The sequence below is a fragment of the Corythoichthys intestinalis genome, chromosome 2 (genome assembly GCF_030265065.1).
Source record: "Corythoichthys intestinalis isolate RoL2023-P3 chromosome 2, ASM3026506v1, whole genome shotgun sequence".
NCBI classification, from domain to species: Eukaryota; Metazoa; Chordata; class Actinopteri; order Syngnathiformes; family Syngnathidae; genus Corythoichthys; species Corythoichthys intestinalis.
Genome location: NC_080396.1, coordinates 61506190 through 61523386, shown reverse-complemented (window position 1 = coordinate 61523386; position 17197 = coordinate 61506190). Strand labels below are relative to the sequence as shown.

Genomic DNA, 17197 nt, shown 5'->3' with positions numbered 1-17197 from the left:
TGATTACTCCAAATTGTCTGTAGGTGTGATTATGTGCATGGATTGTTGTCTGTCTCTATGTGCCCTGCAACTGGCTGGCAACCAGCTCAGGGTGCACCCTGCCTCCTGCCCATTTTTAGCTGGGATAGGCTCCAGCACCCCTGCGACCCTCGTGAGGATTAGCGGTTCAGAAGATGTATATATGTATTTCTGGGGTCGGGCATTCATTATCGGATTAAGCACTAGACATGCATCATCATACAGGATTTTTAGCACCACATCCTGTCCCAACAGGACACCCTTAATGCCAGCAACGTGGGTCCCCCACAGGCCCGGGTGCAGCCCCACCACCAGCACCCACCCTTCCCCAAGCGCCGCTCCTGGGGCTGATTAATTTTCAGTAATTGGCTGTTATATTTGCCTGTGGGTTGCGAGTTAGCCAGTGGAGTGCATGGGCACTCTTCGTTACAGCATTCAGCCTGTAGTGTACAGTAGCACTGGCACACTCATCTTTGTTTTACGTGTGTTTCAGAGTTTTTTTTTTGTTTTGTTTTTGTTTTTTAAAAAAATGTGTGAGATGATGTTTGGTGAGTAAGTTTTATTTGTTATTTTTTTAAAGCATGCATGCAAGCTTATTTTTTTATTTGTGAGATTAGAGTATGAGTAGGTGTTTTTTGGGGGGGGCGATGTGTGCGTTTTTTGTCTTTAATTTTTCGGGTTATTGAATGTTTTTTTTTAGATGAGTGCGAAAGTAATTTGTGCGTGACAGTATGTTGTGAGGTTTATGTGTTGTGTGTACGTGCGTGTTATACGAACGTATGTCATTTCGTGTCATCTCATTTGACTAAAGGATAATTGCTAATTATTTCTAACCTGTAGTCTTCATGTTTACGGAATTCATTTTTTTTTTCATTTTATTTTTCCTTTTGATAAAACGTTGAAAAAGGACTTCAATAAAATTATGTGGAAACTGTCATGTGACACGTAATGTGTGGGCGGGGCTTCTGAAGAAGCATCACTTTCCAGAATCGCCCCTCAGACATCAACGACAAGACGAGACCCTGGGCAACCAAATAGTGTGCATTCGCAACACATTCTGGTAAACCCTCAGTCTGAGACTTTTTTTTACGCAGCAAGTCTACTTTAAGGCCAACACATTACAGGTAAACGTTTTCGTTTTGACGTTTGGTGATGAAAAGTGCTACCTTACCCCCACCCTTGTTTCTCCCAGTCTAGGCTAGCGGTAAATGCTAACTGCTGTGTTTGTGCGTCACTATTTCGGGACAAAGACATGTAAATGGATTCGCCTTCAGCCCTGACCACACTACAGCACAACACAATATTTGTAATTTTACGAATGCAGGGGAAGAAGGCAGTCGTTAATGATTCGCTGCGGCGTATTTGCGATAGATTTCGTAACTTGTTATCATATGACGATGACAATCATACTTCTTCCGCATGAGGTAACAAACCCTGTGTGAATCTTGAACACTATTATTGTCATGTGGTTGGGTTTAAGATGTATGTGTACTGTATCTCAATATGAACCCAAAGACTTCCTGTTTGTATTTCGCATATATTTCAGTAATGCTGGTTCCTCATGTTTACCAAGCCCTTGACATCGTGTTTGTGTTTGAAACTGTAAAGCGGTCGGTAAAATAGCGTGACGGGCCTCTAAAGGGATCGATTTAATGGAGCAGAGTTGTTTTTTAGAATTACAGTCTCAACTTCCGTGCCCATATCTACTGACCCCCACCCCCCGGTTTCCTTGCAAAGCTCCAAGAAGGCCTCGGTTTTGTAACAACCCCACAGTATGTTTGGGTTTACAGACGTTAATCCTCTTGTACCATTTTGAAACAGTAATGGCATACATTTTCTCTAGTTAGTTTTAATGTTTTTTTCCTCAGGTTTTTCACCCCAACCCAGTCTGTTTTGTTACTTCGAACAGACAGTGGCATGAATTAAACAAAGTCGAAACACAATGACAGCACACTATAAGACACCAATGTCTTGAATCTCATACAGGGACATAATATCGTTTGCCTATGTGCAATTATAAACTTTATCATACCTATTCTATTCCCACTGTAGCAAAGAGAACCACCCGAACCATGAACTTTTTGCAAATACAGGCCTCTGTTAAATGAAGTCTCGTATTCTCAGCAAATTGATTGATAACAAGCAGGAGCCTGCGACTGAGGACATAAAGTACATATTGATGAATACCACATGACCTTGGAGTGTGGTGAGATGAAGAATACAGGGATGAAGCTATGGCAGGGGTCGGCAACCCAAAATGTTGAAAGAGCCGAGTTGGGACAAAAAAACAAATATGTCCAGAGCCGCAAAAAATTGAAAGCCTTATATAAGCCTTATAATGAAGGCAACACATGCTGTATGTATCTATATCAGCTGTATTAGCCTACCATCAAAATGACTAAATTGGCTACAAATACAGTTTTCATGATTACCGTATTTTCTGAACTATGAGGCGCACCTGGAAGCCTTCAATTTTCTCAAAAGCCGACAGTGCGCCTCATAATCCGATATGTCTTTTATATGGATCAAGATTAGTTAATCATGGCATGACATTCCGTTTTGCTCAGCTCCATCTTGTGGATGCATAACGCAACGGCAACCACTTCTAGTACTAATACTACTGCTGCTCCTTATGATGCAGTGCGTCCTATACATGAAAATGATTGTAAAATAGACCACTCATTGAAGGTGCGCCTTATACTCCATACTCTATACTTCATTACTAGAGGCGTGCGAAATTTCCGATTCTTAGATTCGCGATTCGGCCGTGAAGGATTCGAGAACGATTCACAAACATACAAACACAAACATCCGATTATTGAATTATACCAGGTAAAGCGGAACTAAAACACACTCAGCGCAGTCTTCGGGACGCAATGAGGAACGGACCGAGAGTAAATATCATGTTCAACTCATGCCGCTAGATAAAAAAACAATTATACATGACAGCGGCCGACAGCCTCTACAAACTAGAGCCTACTGTATATATACACAGGACTGTCTCAAAAAATTAGAATATTGTGTATTCTAATTTCCTGAGACAGTCCAGTGGTTCGGGCCTAAAAAATCCAGCCCGACCCGACACGGCCCGCTGGTATTGAGGCCCGACCCGGCCCGAGCTCGATCACTTAACTAGATTTGCAGGCCCGAGCCCGAAAAACCCGTTTTTTTTTTTTTTTTTTTTGAGTGACGCGGAAAAAACGCAGCAGCAGCAATTTATTTTCATTTCTTCGAGTTGGCAGAAAAAAAGTAAGTTTTCTTAATGTTTAAATAATCTACATATTTTTTTTTAGAATTATCAAAGCATTCACACAACGAAATAACGCTGGGAAAGTGTGTTAAACATATTTCTGAGTGTGTGGGATATTGTTCTCACATGGACGCGCCTCTCTGACAAGGAGAGGGAACAGGAGAGGGCGGCGCCTCGGCCGTGCAGCGGGAGGACAAGAAGAAAAAGCGGCCGGCGCCACGGCGTTCGTGCACAAGCAAAAGCGCAATACAGAGAGCATGCTCTCCATTTTATTTATTTATTTATTTATTTATTTGAGTGACGCGGAAAAAACGCAGCAGCAGCTATTTATTTTCATCGAGTTGGCAGAAAAAAAACGCAAGTTTTCTTAATGTTTAAATAATCTACATATTTTTTTTAGAATTATCAAAGCATTCACACAACGAAATAACGCTGGGAACGTTTGTTAAACATATTTCTGAGTGTGTGGGATATTGTTCTCACATGGACGCGCCTCTCTGACAAGGAGAGGGAACAGGAGAGGGCGGCGCCTCGGCCGAGCAGCGGGAGGACAAGAAGAAAAAGCGGCCGACGCCACGGCGTTCGTGCACACGCACAAGCAAAAGCGCAATACAGAGAGCATGCTCTCCATGTTTTTTTTTTTTTTTGTTTTAAATAATGTATTAGTCCGGCATGGCGGCCCGACCCGACCTGACCCGAAGTGAATGCTTAAATTGTGGGGTCGGGTTCGGGTCCGGGCACAAAATCTAACCTCTACTACAAACAATGCCCAGTTGATAGTTGCCACAAACATACGACCACAATAATGCTACAGTATGATCACATATATGTAGAACTAAATGCGAAATGACAGTCGATGGCGGCGTTAGAACAGGTATAGAGAACTAGGTGCAAAATGACAGACTTGCCGGTGTTAGTAAACAGCCGCCATCTTAAAGCAGTAGACTTCTCTGGAAAGCTCTGTTGTAGCGAACCTTATTAACTTTTTATCCAAAATACTCCTGAATCAGCAAAATCTTGACTTGAATCTATATTTAAATGATGAAACAGTTTTAAAAGTCTCACATGTCAAAAGTAGACAGAAGGGAAATTATGAAATAACGGAAGCAATTTTAATAACTTTAACGGTTGATTCACAACATTAAATTAATTGAATGTAGTTTAAAGCTGCTGATAGAGAATGGGAACTTGAGTATTAACTGTTTTGAACCATTAATGTGATACTGAAATAGTAGTTTATTTAAGCCTGAGAGTAATTTTGTACAATTTTTGTAACTAATGTACGAAACATTAAAAGCAGCTAATTGATGGGGGTGGGATTTACAATCGAATCTTAGCCTCTGAATCGTAATCAAATCGTGAGGTGCCCAAAGATTACCACCTCTATTTATTATAGTATTAATCAATTAGAAGAATGTTTGTGTCATGTTTTTCCTTCTACAGAAACCATATTAAAATTAAAATTGTATTATCCTCCCCCATCTTTTTCCATTTTCAAATATTTTTGAAAAAGCTCCAGGGAGCCACTGGGGCAGCGCTAAAGAGCCGCTGGTTACTGACCCCCGGGCTATGGGAACAATGCCGGGAACAATACGTTATACTACTAGTGGTGATAGGAGAATATGATGAAATACAAAAATTCATGGATTACAGTTAACGCTCCTAATAACAATGAAAGTCAGGACAGCTTTGTATTTGTGCTATAAGCTTATCTCCATTTGTGTGCATCAATGCATTTGCAAAAGCTGGTCATACTGAAGCTTTTTGAGCGTATTGCTTGGTCATACAAGAAGTGTAAGCATAATCCCATCTTCAGCAAGCTGGCAAAATGCACATATCGCCAACGCTACTTCCCGTTTGTTGTTGGTACACACTTATTCATGTTGGGGGTGGATTTAAAGTGAGCAAACATAACAACTCATGGATAGTAAACACTGAGTGGTCTTCAAATGGGCCTCTGTGTCTGCCAAACAATGGTGCAGTGTGTAAGACAAGACAAGTGAGGGATGTCTGTGAGAAGTCGCACTGTTGTGATAATGGTCAAAATGATGCACTTGTTTTTGGGACTCAATCCACTTGTTAATGCTTGAGTGCCAGGTCATTAATAGGGTTGGACATCATTTGAAATTGAACAATTCCGGTTCAGAACGCTTCTGGATTCAGATTCTTTTAAGAGGCAGGGTCCCCCCCAAAAAATGGCAGGGTCAAAAAATCTATAGTTTATAAATTTATTACTTTATATTCATGTCTTAACTTCTCAAATTTTTTTTTAATTATATGAATTTAAAGTTATTGAAACCTCTTATGTTTCAGTTTTTTTAAGTTGTTTAATAGATTTGTCAGATTACAGAGGTCTTGTTGGGCAAAAACGATAATCAGGTTTTATACGTCTATTTTAGTTTAAAGGTGCATGTTTATTTGTCACCAGCGTTGCGAGGATTACTTTAAAAATGTTTTTCGGTACAGTTACTAGCTACCTGATAAAATAATTTTTTTTTAAATGTGGGGAAATTTACTTTAATACCATCTTTCCTTCTCTAAAAATGTTGTTTTATTTTTGCTTGTTGTTGCTTACTGTAAGACTCTGCATGCCCATTTGTACTGCATGTAATTTCAGTCATCTGACTGTTAGCTTTCATATCCTCTTTCCTACAAGCAGCTGCTTATTTTATGATGTTACATTTTTATGTGACCTTTGTTTTTCGCATTCTCCTCCAGCGCTGACATTTTGACAGAATTACAAAACAAATGCTTTACTGGCTCTCCGTGATTTTGACATTTTCTAAACATCACACTCCAAGTGGTGACACCCATATTCAAACTTAGGTTTGAAGCCATTTTAGATAACAGAACAGCTGACGTGATTCACTTTGTTTGTATGGCACACTAACATTTTAGCTTTTAATTCTATGTTTAGCTGTCTGGAAAGAAATCTTCAATATGAATGAGATTAGTATCTGGTACTAACCTGAATTTACAGCTACTGATCATCGATGCCCCAGTTTATCTACTGCTGCCCTTTGATTTTGGTAATATAACTATAATGTAATACAGTTATAACTTTTTTCCACAGTAGGTGATTATGCAATGATCATGGCATTGCTTAGCTGTTTAAATATGTAGAATAAACTACACATTCCATAAACATTACAAGCACCCTAGAAGGAGAATTGTTTTTTTGATGGTTTTCGCCAATTAGCAATACTTGCTTGCATTTGCATTTTCTGCTGAGGCCTTACAATAGGAAGTCCTGCACGTCAGAAAAAGCCTGCAGTATTGGACATTGGCCACTGGGTGTGGCTGCTTTGTATGCAAAATAGAGCCGTTTAAATTGCCAATAAATACTGTGTGTCCCATTTGATCATATTACCAATTGGTTAATTGGTAGGGGGGTTGTTTAAAGCCTCGTTCAAACTTTGAATTTGGACTGTATAGTGATATGAATGCTTCATGACAATTGTGCGGTGTGGGGGGGTGGGTGATTTTTTTTTCTGTACCTCGGTTGTTAAGTTGCAATTTACCCCTAAAAAACATGAGGGAGCAGTAGGACGTCCGTGTGCGTTTCCGAAATTTTTTTGCAAACTTTGGAGTTTTAGGCATGACGGCTTAGTTTTATTCTTGAATTAGTGTAGTCAACTAGCCTGCATAATTATGGCTTGAGGTTCAGTTGACTGTATTAACAGATTTCTTGGATTTCTTTACTAAGCTTTGTTTTTTTGTTATTTTTTTGTTGGTAAATGCTATCAAAGCTATTAGTGTAGTCTCGCTGTGCTTTGGCATGCTCTGCAGTCAACCTTGTGGACTGTTTGCTTTGGGATCGCTGGATGGATGACTGGAAGAACGAAGGATGAGCTGCAACTTGGGTTGTCAAATTGGAGTCTGGACTCTGAGATATGGCATGGGAAGAGTGTTTTATTTTTTTAAAGTGTGCATTAGTGTTGTCACGCTCAAGATTGGTTTTGCTCTCAACTGTCAAGACCAGAAAGACGAGCACTGATAAGCAGTTTTAAAATTCGACTACACCTTGTTTCCCCAATCCCCACCTTTAAATTTTCTCACATCAAAGAGTCATTTTAATTGTATCATTTGGCTTCTTCACGTGCTTTTTTGTCGTGCTGTGGCATGATTTTAACGGTTCCGTGTTCTTTCATGCAGGATGTCTCTGTATCCATCCCTCGAGGACTTAAAGGTGGACAAGGTGATGCGGGTAAGATGTGCTGCTTCATGTTGCCTTTTTGTCTGTGACTGTGACCTGAGTAAAAATTGATCCAATGGGTTGTGCTGAATATTTTTTAATCTAAATGCTCATTGTGAATCTTTGGGCAAAGTTACGTGGTTAAATCTTATAATACACATTCAAGCCTCTTGAATAATGTACAACTTCTTTGGTTTTTAAGCGTCCCTCACAATGTTGCCATTTACTAACCACGTATTTTCTCATTCACCATCTGTATATGCATTGCACTGATGCACTGATGCTAATTGATCCGTAACCGTCCAATAAGTATAGCCTCACTGCCTGATGACAATCATGTGATGATGACCTTTTTTTTTGGTTGACAGCCTAGGATGAATCAGTCCTAGCTTTTTGTGAGTTGTCATTCACTAACTTGTATACTTATATTTCTTTCAGATAAACAAAACTAAAACTTTGCTGAAAAGGCACACATTCCCAAAGATTTACAAAGTTAATAGGCTTTATTTTTGTGTTTAAAATTCACGTTTTGTGTTGTTGTACATTCTTAGCTGTAAACCAGCGGTGTCCAAACTATTCCACATATAGCCTGGTACTCCAGACTCACCGCTGTTCCAGCTATTGAGTCTGGCCATCATTAAGCGGATAAAATTTCCAGGGCGGAGCAAGCCACAGCAAACAGACAGCAAAGTGGACCAATCAGCGACGGGCGGGACAAGGGACTTGCGCGCGGAAGTAATCATACGAGGAGAGAGGAGTTTATTCAACATGGCTAGCGCGAGACAGACTGTTGTCAATGACTTGTGCTGATGTGTTTTTGGTAATTTAAAACTGATTTTACCGTGGATTGGAACATATTCTCGGCTCTCCTGTTCGCCATCTGTGTTGTTGTGGAGATGACTTCCGAGGCGGAAGAGTGACGTTGCTCGTTAAGAACACGTCACGCAAATAAACGAATCTGATTTGTCGATTGATTTTGTACTTGCTCGAGAGGCCGTTAATGGGCTGGGTCCCAGACTATTCTCTCAGTGTTTGAAAAATACAGGGAGAACAGTCTGGCCGTGCCAGGCAATTCCATATATGGCCGCAGTGGGTGCTGGATTTCATTCCTACAAAACAAGACAACATCTTTTCACCAATCTGGTGTCTCACAAGTGTAATCAGTTGATTGCAGTCAGGTGCTGCTTGTTTTAGCACAAACGTCATTGGTTAAACTGTCTGTGCTCGATTGGTAGGAACAAAAACCAGGACCCACAGCGGCCCTTGAGGGCAGGTTTGGACACCCATGCTGTAAACCATTCATTTTTAAGGGCAACGTTGTAAGGCGAGTTCAACGTTAGTGTTGTTTTTAGACAATAATTTGGGCTACATTTACAGCGTAAACTACTAATTTGTTGCCAGTTCAAACATTTTTAAGGGGGCGTTGACTAATGGTAGATGTTAACTATTAGCTGACTATTGTACTCATTTACAAAGGTCTTAATTTCATTGAATGATTCATAGAAACAGGAAAGTGGATGTACCTGAGCTTTTTGATGGCTGTCAATACTTATCTTCTAATTTGTTGTATTTTTTTCCCCCATTGTAATTATCAGTTATGTGTAGAACTTATGTTTTGTAATTAGGGCTGCAGCTTTCAATTATTTTAGTAGTCGATTAATTTATCAACTAGTTACTTCGAATAATCGATTTATCCTATTAGGAACATTTAATGCGTTGCAGAATAAATTTTAGGAGATGTAAAACAAAGGCTTGCTAAGATTGCACTTTCAAAAGAGGATTCAACACAAATACAAAATAAAATTCCCGTGTTTTTCTACAAACTACGCAGAATTGCACTTTCACTCAAAAATAAATTTAAATTCTGTACCTGAGTTTAGGCTAAAACAGTATTAATAAAAATAGATGAGGATCAAAGTACAACAAAAGAACAAATGGCTAACATGCGTAGCCAAAGTTCGCTAGCTTAAATGCTATAAAATGCTTTTTTTTTTTTTTTTTTTTTTTACAATGCTCTTAAATCGTTCAAACACATATTCCCATAAAATACGGCTAAATATACCTATAAACTAAATTACGAATGCATTAAAAAAACATATTACCTCAAAACAAAACAAAACAAAACAACCTTAAATTGGTCTTAAGAGGAGAGCAGCTGGATTCACCCATATTAAATGAGCTATTTCATATTCACTTTTGCCAATAGAGGGCAGTGTATCCACCCAAATCAATAAAACTAAATGCAAACACTTTTAAAACAAACCATTGGAACGCCACTCTAATTAAACGAATACTCGAAGCGACCAAATTTGTTTTGATGCTTTTTTTTAAATCGAATTACTCGAGTTAATCGTCGCAGCACAAGTAGGAATAACAAATTAAAGGTCAGCACTCAGCAGCATTCATTGCCTTTTGATTTCTCACTCTGATTATTGCTTAGGCCCAGGCCCAAGTCGCACAGACAAACACCACCCACGCTGCCATGCCAGCGATCACTGAGGGAGTTGACCAGCCGCAGCCACCTACTGCTGGGATGCCTTCATCTTGTAAGTTTCATATTTCACTTCTTTAGTTTCGATGGGAGAATACGCCAGAAACTCCCTTGTTCAATTACGAAATCAAGCAAGAAATTTCACTACTGAAATACGGTATGGTTGAAATATTAAACGCTGTACACTTCACCTCGTTGAGGAGTATAGTTTTCTATTATTTCATCATTTAATTGACAATATTTGGTGTTTTTGTATTTTTTACTACAATGGGTGCACAAAGAATGACATTTTTAATGAAAGTTACAAAGTTCAACTCATTTATCATCTTGCAATAAGTGCAGTGTTGGATATGTACTGTATGTATTTATGTTATGTTGCTATCATGACTTAAAAGTCCTGTGTTCTACCTCTTCCGCCTCTTTTTACATGCCTTGAGACCAATTGGCATTGGGCCTTTTGTATTTAACCTCTGCAAGCTGTGAGTCACCATGGAGATGGGCCCCCGGCTGTTGTGCTCTGCTGGAATGGGATTTTTATTGAATAAAAAGAGAGAGGGAAGGGAGGTGGAGGTTGTTTAAGGGGAGAGAGGTGGATGAAGAGGGTTGCTGGTGGTCTAGGAGGGAGTTGGAGGGAGTTCAGGTTTTTGGAAGAATGATTCAAAGAGGAAGTGAAAGTGGCAAACTCAACTGATATGAGCCACAGGCAGACGTTCTAAAAGTGTAGTCTAGGTATTCTCATCAAACAAACCGACTTGTTGGTAGGATCAGACTGATTTTAATATTTTTAAGACGATACAAGGTGATTATTAGCATAAATTTTAGGCATGTCTAGGAGTTTAGGCTGACTCATCAGCATTTCGTCATCAGTTGAATTTTTTAAGATCAGCCAGCCACTTTGCAGTTATGTGCTTAAAGTGAAGATGATCTGAACTTAATCTTTAATCTTATCGCAAGCAAAAAAAAATTGCCATATATTCTAACTTGCGACACCTAGTAAGTGCTGTGCTGACACAAAGAACAAGAACTATTCTTTCTGAATAAAATAACATGCCAGGAGTGATTTGGTTTAAGAATAGCCTGACTGATGGTCCAGTAAAGGACGATGTGTTGCTCCGTTTTGAAGTTCTAGAACATTATAATGTATGAGGTACAATTATTTTGGCATTTAGAGTGGGAATTAATAGGAACTAATAATAATTTTGCAACACTTAATGAATCAACTAAGAAACAAAAAGACAAATAAAAATGTTGTTTGAATTTTTTTTTTAATGAAATAGACTTATAATGATGTTCTCTTGAAACATTGGCTAAAACTGAATTAAAAGTTGCCATAATGATTATTGATTGATACTATTGAGTACTTTTAGAGTCACTTATTGTATCAATTGTTCCATCAAGTAATCTTATGCCATGTGTGCGAATATTTCCAACTTAGTCCAACTGTCAAAACGTTAAAACACACCCTTGGAAAGCATTGCTGTATTGTGTGTTGTGTTTGTCCAGTTGAAACTGAAGTTTTCTTTGTATGATTTCTTCGGCATTTCATGGTACAAGTCTTACAGGAGATCAAGGGTCTAGTCTGCAAGAATGTACGGGCACATGCAGTATATGCAGAGTGTGCTGTATATAACGCACAAAGCCTTCATTGCTCTTTAACCGACAGGGCAAATGTGGGCGAACAGGGCTACTTTTCAAAATGATAGATAGCAGGAATGCTCATGTATGTGGGAGCTGTCCTTTCACAGCTTTTAGGTGAGTTTGACTTTAGACCGACCTTGTGATCTTAAGTAGAAGCTACGATAGCAATTTTTAATTAACACAGGGAACAGTACAGCCCAGATCATACTTTTTTTTCCTGAGATTACATAAGGTCAAACTTGATCAAAAGCTTTAACACACTGTTTGCTAAAGTAATATTATAATCACATATACATGTATGTGCCAAAAATAACTAGCATATGGACGTAAAGTGAATTTATTTTCATTTGTCTCAAAAAGTGAAACTTGATTTTATGTTAGTCCATAACACAGAAGGTAAATATTTAAAGCCATTATTTGTTTCAATGTTGATGATTATGGCAGAACTAATATTATCTAGTAATGCACATAATTTCAAAAATTCTATGTGACTCTCATCTGTTACCATCCTCATCGCTGCCAGTTGAGGGTGGTAATATTCTTTGAAACAGTTATGATGAGCTGGCCGGCAAGATAGTAGGAATTCTATGCAATCCAAATGTTTATGGAAGGAATAGCAGTGTCTTCGTGCAGAGATTGTCTGACCTACTGTATTTGGTAGTCCACCTTGACCCTAAATTGTTCTTACTCTTGCAGGTTTGTATCCAAATCTGGAGGAGCTAGGAGAGTACATGGGCCTAAGCCTCAGCAGTGATGAGGTGCAGAAGAACTTGGCCTTGTTGCCTGTGTCCAACAATGTAAGAGTGAGGCATATTTTGTCTATATCAAAACTCATCTTAAAAGCATAACGAATAAACCCTTGGATTTTAGAGCAGGTCATTTTCATGTCAACATGTTTGTGGAGCGAGAAATAAACATTTCAAGGGCTGTGTGCTATGGGTTGTGGGCTGGACATTTTGAAAATGACTGAACAAAAATTGATCATATCGATTAATATTAAAATACATAACGGTACAGTAATCGATATATAATAATAAAGTAGATAAGGATAGAAATTTTACTTATAAATATATAACTTTTTTAAAAACACAAAAAAGCCTTAGATGCAGTTGTCTGCAAAAGTTGTGTTTAACAGTTAAACATATTAATTAGTCCAAGAGGAAAAATATGTACATTCTTTACAATTACAGAGTCCCAACTACTGACCAAGACCAAAACTGTTCCTCCTGAAAGACAGACAATGTGTATGTTTCCAGTGTTTCCTGGCAAACAAATGCCTGACATTTCAGACAGTGCTTCCTTTTTTTGTGTTCAAACAAGGATTGTTTTGTCATTGAATTTGCCTATATCTACAGTACAAGCCAAAGGGTTGGACACACCTCATTAAATGCAACACAAGTGAAGGTTCCAACTGCATTGCTAAAGCAATAAATTCCACTAATTAACCTTGAAAAGGCATACTTGCAAAGTCAAAAACCATTTTAGGTGAGTCCCTCTTGAAGCTCATCAAGAGAATGGCAGCGTGGCTACTTTAAAGATACTAGAATATTATACATGTTTTTAGTTATCTCATCTTTTTTTTTTTTTTGCTAAGTATATAATTCCACACATGTTTGAAGTTTTATTACCTACAGTGACAATTTAGAATTTACAATGTAAATAGTCACGAAAATAAAGAAAACGCACGAATGAGAAGGCGTGTCCAAACCTTTGGCCTTTACTGTACCTCTGTCAAACATTGTTCTTGTCAACATTAAGATTTTTAAATGTATCAACAATTACGGTCAATTACTGAGTATGATGTGCATTATACTGTGTGCTTAATGCTTGAGAACAGGGATCCCTCATCACCAAAATTAATGTGAACATATAATATACATTTAAGCCCACTTTAACTTCTGAAATTGTATTGATCGCCCCAATCTTTGAGATCTTACAGACGTTGTAGACTGTCTACATTCTGAGCACTGCCTCACTCGCGTGAACAAAGTGATGTTTATCGGCTTGGAAATTGCAGCACTCTGTATGAAACCTGAGTTCTCATATTGCTTCTTTTTTAACACTTTGTTTGAACAAATAAACAATACTAAAAGAACAACAACAATCAGTTAGCAAACAATCGAAATGTAAGTAGGTAGGTACGTAAATACGGTGCCGTGTGCATGTTCTCTGTTTTAGACACTACCATTTTTACTTTAACATTTTTCCACCCCCCAGCAAGTGGCAGTACCCTCCTACTCGGGTGTTGGAGGGATGGTCTGTCCCGTGACGGGGACAGACGTCGGAATTAGGAGGGCTGAGGTTCGTCAAGGGCTTCGAGAAATTATTCTCTGCAAAGACCAGGACAGCAAGGTCGGACTCCGCCTTAGGGCAATTGACAACGTGAGTTAGCCTTTTTAATTCTTTGATGGCCATTATGAAAGTTGCTTTAATATGATTAAGAAATATTTTATCATGACGCATATCCTATAGCTTGCGCGTGAGCTTAAGTTTATTCCAGCTAATTGGAGCTGGTCTCCTGCTAATTAGCAAGGCAGATGGAAACAACAATTTACACTCAGATTTGTACAAATTGACAATTTAGAGCAGGGGTTGGGAACCTTTTTGGCTGAGAGATTCATGGTTTTGCTGATGGCTTTGTAGTCTGATTGATACATGGTGGGGTTAAGCTTCATGCAGGCGTTGAGAAACTTAGGTTGCGTCTCATGTTCACGAAGAAATGCCACGAATCCTGTTTTTCCCCACCACGCACGGACCACCATCAGTGCACAGCGAAATAAGTTTATCCATCGGTAGATTTTTTTCTCTAGCGAACTCAGGGAAGGACTTCAATAAATCCTCCCATCTTGTTGTCCCTTGCTTAGTCAAAACTCCCAAGACTTTCCTCATGTAGTGTGTCACCTACAACATACCTTGCAATCACGCTGAACTGGGATAAATTGCTTACGTCTGTTGACTCATCCAAAGTGAGAGGAAAAAACGGAGCCGCATTTATGCCCTTTCCTTGTGTTGCCTCAATTTGATTTGACATCATGATGTTACCATTGTGAACAGTTCTTGCCGGCAAAGGCATGTCTTTTATCCGTTTAATTATCTTGTCTTTATTCGAAAAGTCGTCAAAAAGTTTATTGGCAACATCAAGCATGAATGCTTTGGCATACTCCCCATCTTTGAATAGCTTTCTGTTTCTCACAATTGCTGAAGCGCCAGCAAAGCTAGCCGAATTCCAGTCACCTTGTTGGGTCCAAACACAGAGTTGCTGCTGACTAGCTTGCACTTGATTGTAGCTCTTGACATGTTTTCTTCTTCCTATTGTCCCCCGCAGGATATTTTAATGCAAATGTAGTATGGCGGGTGTCGAAGTGCCGCTTTATATTTGATCTTTACATAGATGCAATTTTATCATTGCATACTACACACACTGCAGAACCTGCTCGCTATACAAAGGCAAATTCCTCCATTCCTGCAGAACTGTACGATACTCCGTCTTTTTTTCTTTTTGCCATTTTCTCAAAAGGGTTTCTAAAATTAGCTGACAAACACGGAAAACAAACACACATCAGCCGCTATTTTCGACAGCAAAATACAACGACCCCACTTGAACAGTATCTCTGCCTCATCTGCGTTGCCAATGTAATTGATAAATAGATAGAGAGACACAACGACATGTGTGTTTGCCACTTTCTCACTAAATTTACTGCAAACCGGCTTTCTAGCCGCCGGTGACCGTCGCCGTTTCGCGCAATGTGCAAAGGAGTATTACAAAACTTTTTTTTTTTTTTTTTTTTTTTTTTAGTGATGAAAGATTTGTCCGCGAGGCAGATGAAGCCGTCAGAAGAGCCAGATCTGGCTCGTGAGATATACAGGACTGTCTCAGATAATTAGAATATTGTGATAAAGTTCTTTACTTTCTGTAATGCAATTAAAAAAACAAAAATGTCATACATTCTGGATTCATTACACATCAACTGAACTATTTCAAGCCTTTTATTATTTTAATATTGCTGAATTTGGCTTACAGCTTAAGAAAACTCAAAAATCCTATCTCAAAATATTAGAATATCATGAAAAAGTATACAAGTAGGCTATTCAATTAATCACCTGAATCATCTAATTAACTCGAAACACCTGCGAGGGTTTCCTGAGCCTTAAAAACACTCAGCTTGGTTCAGTAAACTAAATCACAAGTATGGGGAAGACTGCTGATCTGACTGCTGTCCAGAGGACCATCATTGATACCCTCCATCAGGAGGGTAAGACACAAAAAGAAATTTCTCAAAGAGCAGGCTGTTCACAGAGTGCAGTTTCAAAGCATATCCACAAAAAGTCTGTTGGAAGGGAAAAATGTGGCCGGAAACGCTGCACAACCAAGAGAGATGACCGCAGCCTTAACAAAATTGTGAAGAAGAGCCGCTTCCAGAATTTGGGGGAGCTTCAAAGACAGTGGGCTGAAGCTGGAGTCCAGGTATCAAAAGCCACAGTTCACAGACGTGTCCGGGAAATGGGCTACAATAGCCGTATTCCCATGGTCAAGCCACTTCTGAACTCAAGACAACGGAAGAAGCGTCTGACTTGGGCTATGGAGAAGAAGCACTGGACAGTTGCAGAGTGGTCCAAAGTCCTCTTTTCAGACGAAAGCAAGTTTTGCATTTCATTTGGAAGTCAAGGCGCCAGAGTCTGGAGAAAGGCTGGAGAGGAGCAAAATCCAAGTTGCTTGAAATCCAGTGTGAAGTTCCCACAGTCAGCAATGGTTTGGGGAGCCATGTCAGCTGCTGGTGTTGGTCCACTGTGTTTCATCAAGTCCAGAGTAAATGCAACTGTGTACCAAGAGATTTTAGAGCACTACATGCTTCCATCTGCTGAAAAGCTCTATGGAGATGAGGATTTCATTTTCCAGCATGATCTGGCACCTGCCCACAGTGCCAAAACCACCAGTAACTGGTGCACTGACCATGGCATCACTGTCCTTGATTGGCCTGCTAATTCCCCTGACCTGAACCCCATCGAGAATTTGTGGGGTATAGTTAAGAAGAAGATGAAAGACACCAGACCTACAAATGCAAATGAGCTGAAGGCCGCTATCGAAGCATCCTGGGCATCAATAACACCTCAGCAATGCCACAGGCTGATTGCCTCCATGCCACGCCGGATTGATGCAGTAATCCGTGCAAAAGGATTCCCAACCAAGTACTGAGTGCATCAATGGACATTTTCAAATGTTTGATTTTTTAGTTTTGCTGTTATAAAATTATTTTTTTACTTGGTCTGAGGAAGTATTCTAATTTTTTGATATAGGATTTTTGAGGTTTCTTAAGCTGTAAGCCAAAATCAGCAATATTCAAATAATAAAAGGCTTGAAATAGTTCAGTTGATGTGTAATGAATCCAGAATGTATGACATTTTTGTTTTTTTAATTGCATTACAGAGAGTAAAGAACTTTATCACAATATTCTAATTTCCTGAGACAGTCCTGTAGGTTCCCGACCCCTCACTTAGAGTCTCAACTTAGCCTAACATTTTGCATTAATTGGTGTCAGTCATACAGTAGGTAGGTCAAATGCATAATGTACCGAATATTAATTCTGGCACATGCCATAAGGAAACA

General features: G+C 39.2%; 1 protein-coding gene across 1 annotated transcript in view; it reads left to right on the top strand.

The window, feature by feature from the left end:
- Nucleotides 1-981: 981 nt before the first annotated feature.
- sdcbp2 (syndecan binding protein (syntenin) 2) overlaps nt 982-17197 on the top strand; it is a 21374-nt gene continuing 5158 nt past the window's right edge. Inside the window, exons 1-5 of the mRNA XM_057830525.1 lie at nt 982-1142; nt 7424-7475; nt 9904-10009; nt 12289-12389; nt 13810-13974. Of these exons, the coding sequence (XP_057686508.1) occupies nt 7425-7475; nt 9904-10009; nt 12289-12389; nt 13810-13974 (423 nt within the window). The 5' untranslated portion in view covers nt 982-1142; nt 7424. The remainder of the gene's footprint in view (nt 1143-7423; nt 7476-9903; nt 10010-12288; nt 12390-13809; nt 13975-17197) is intronic.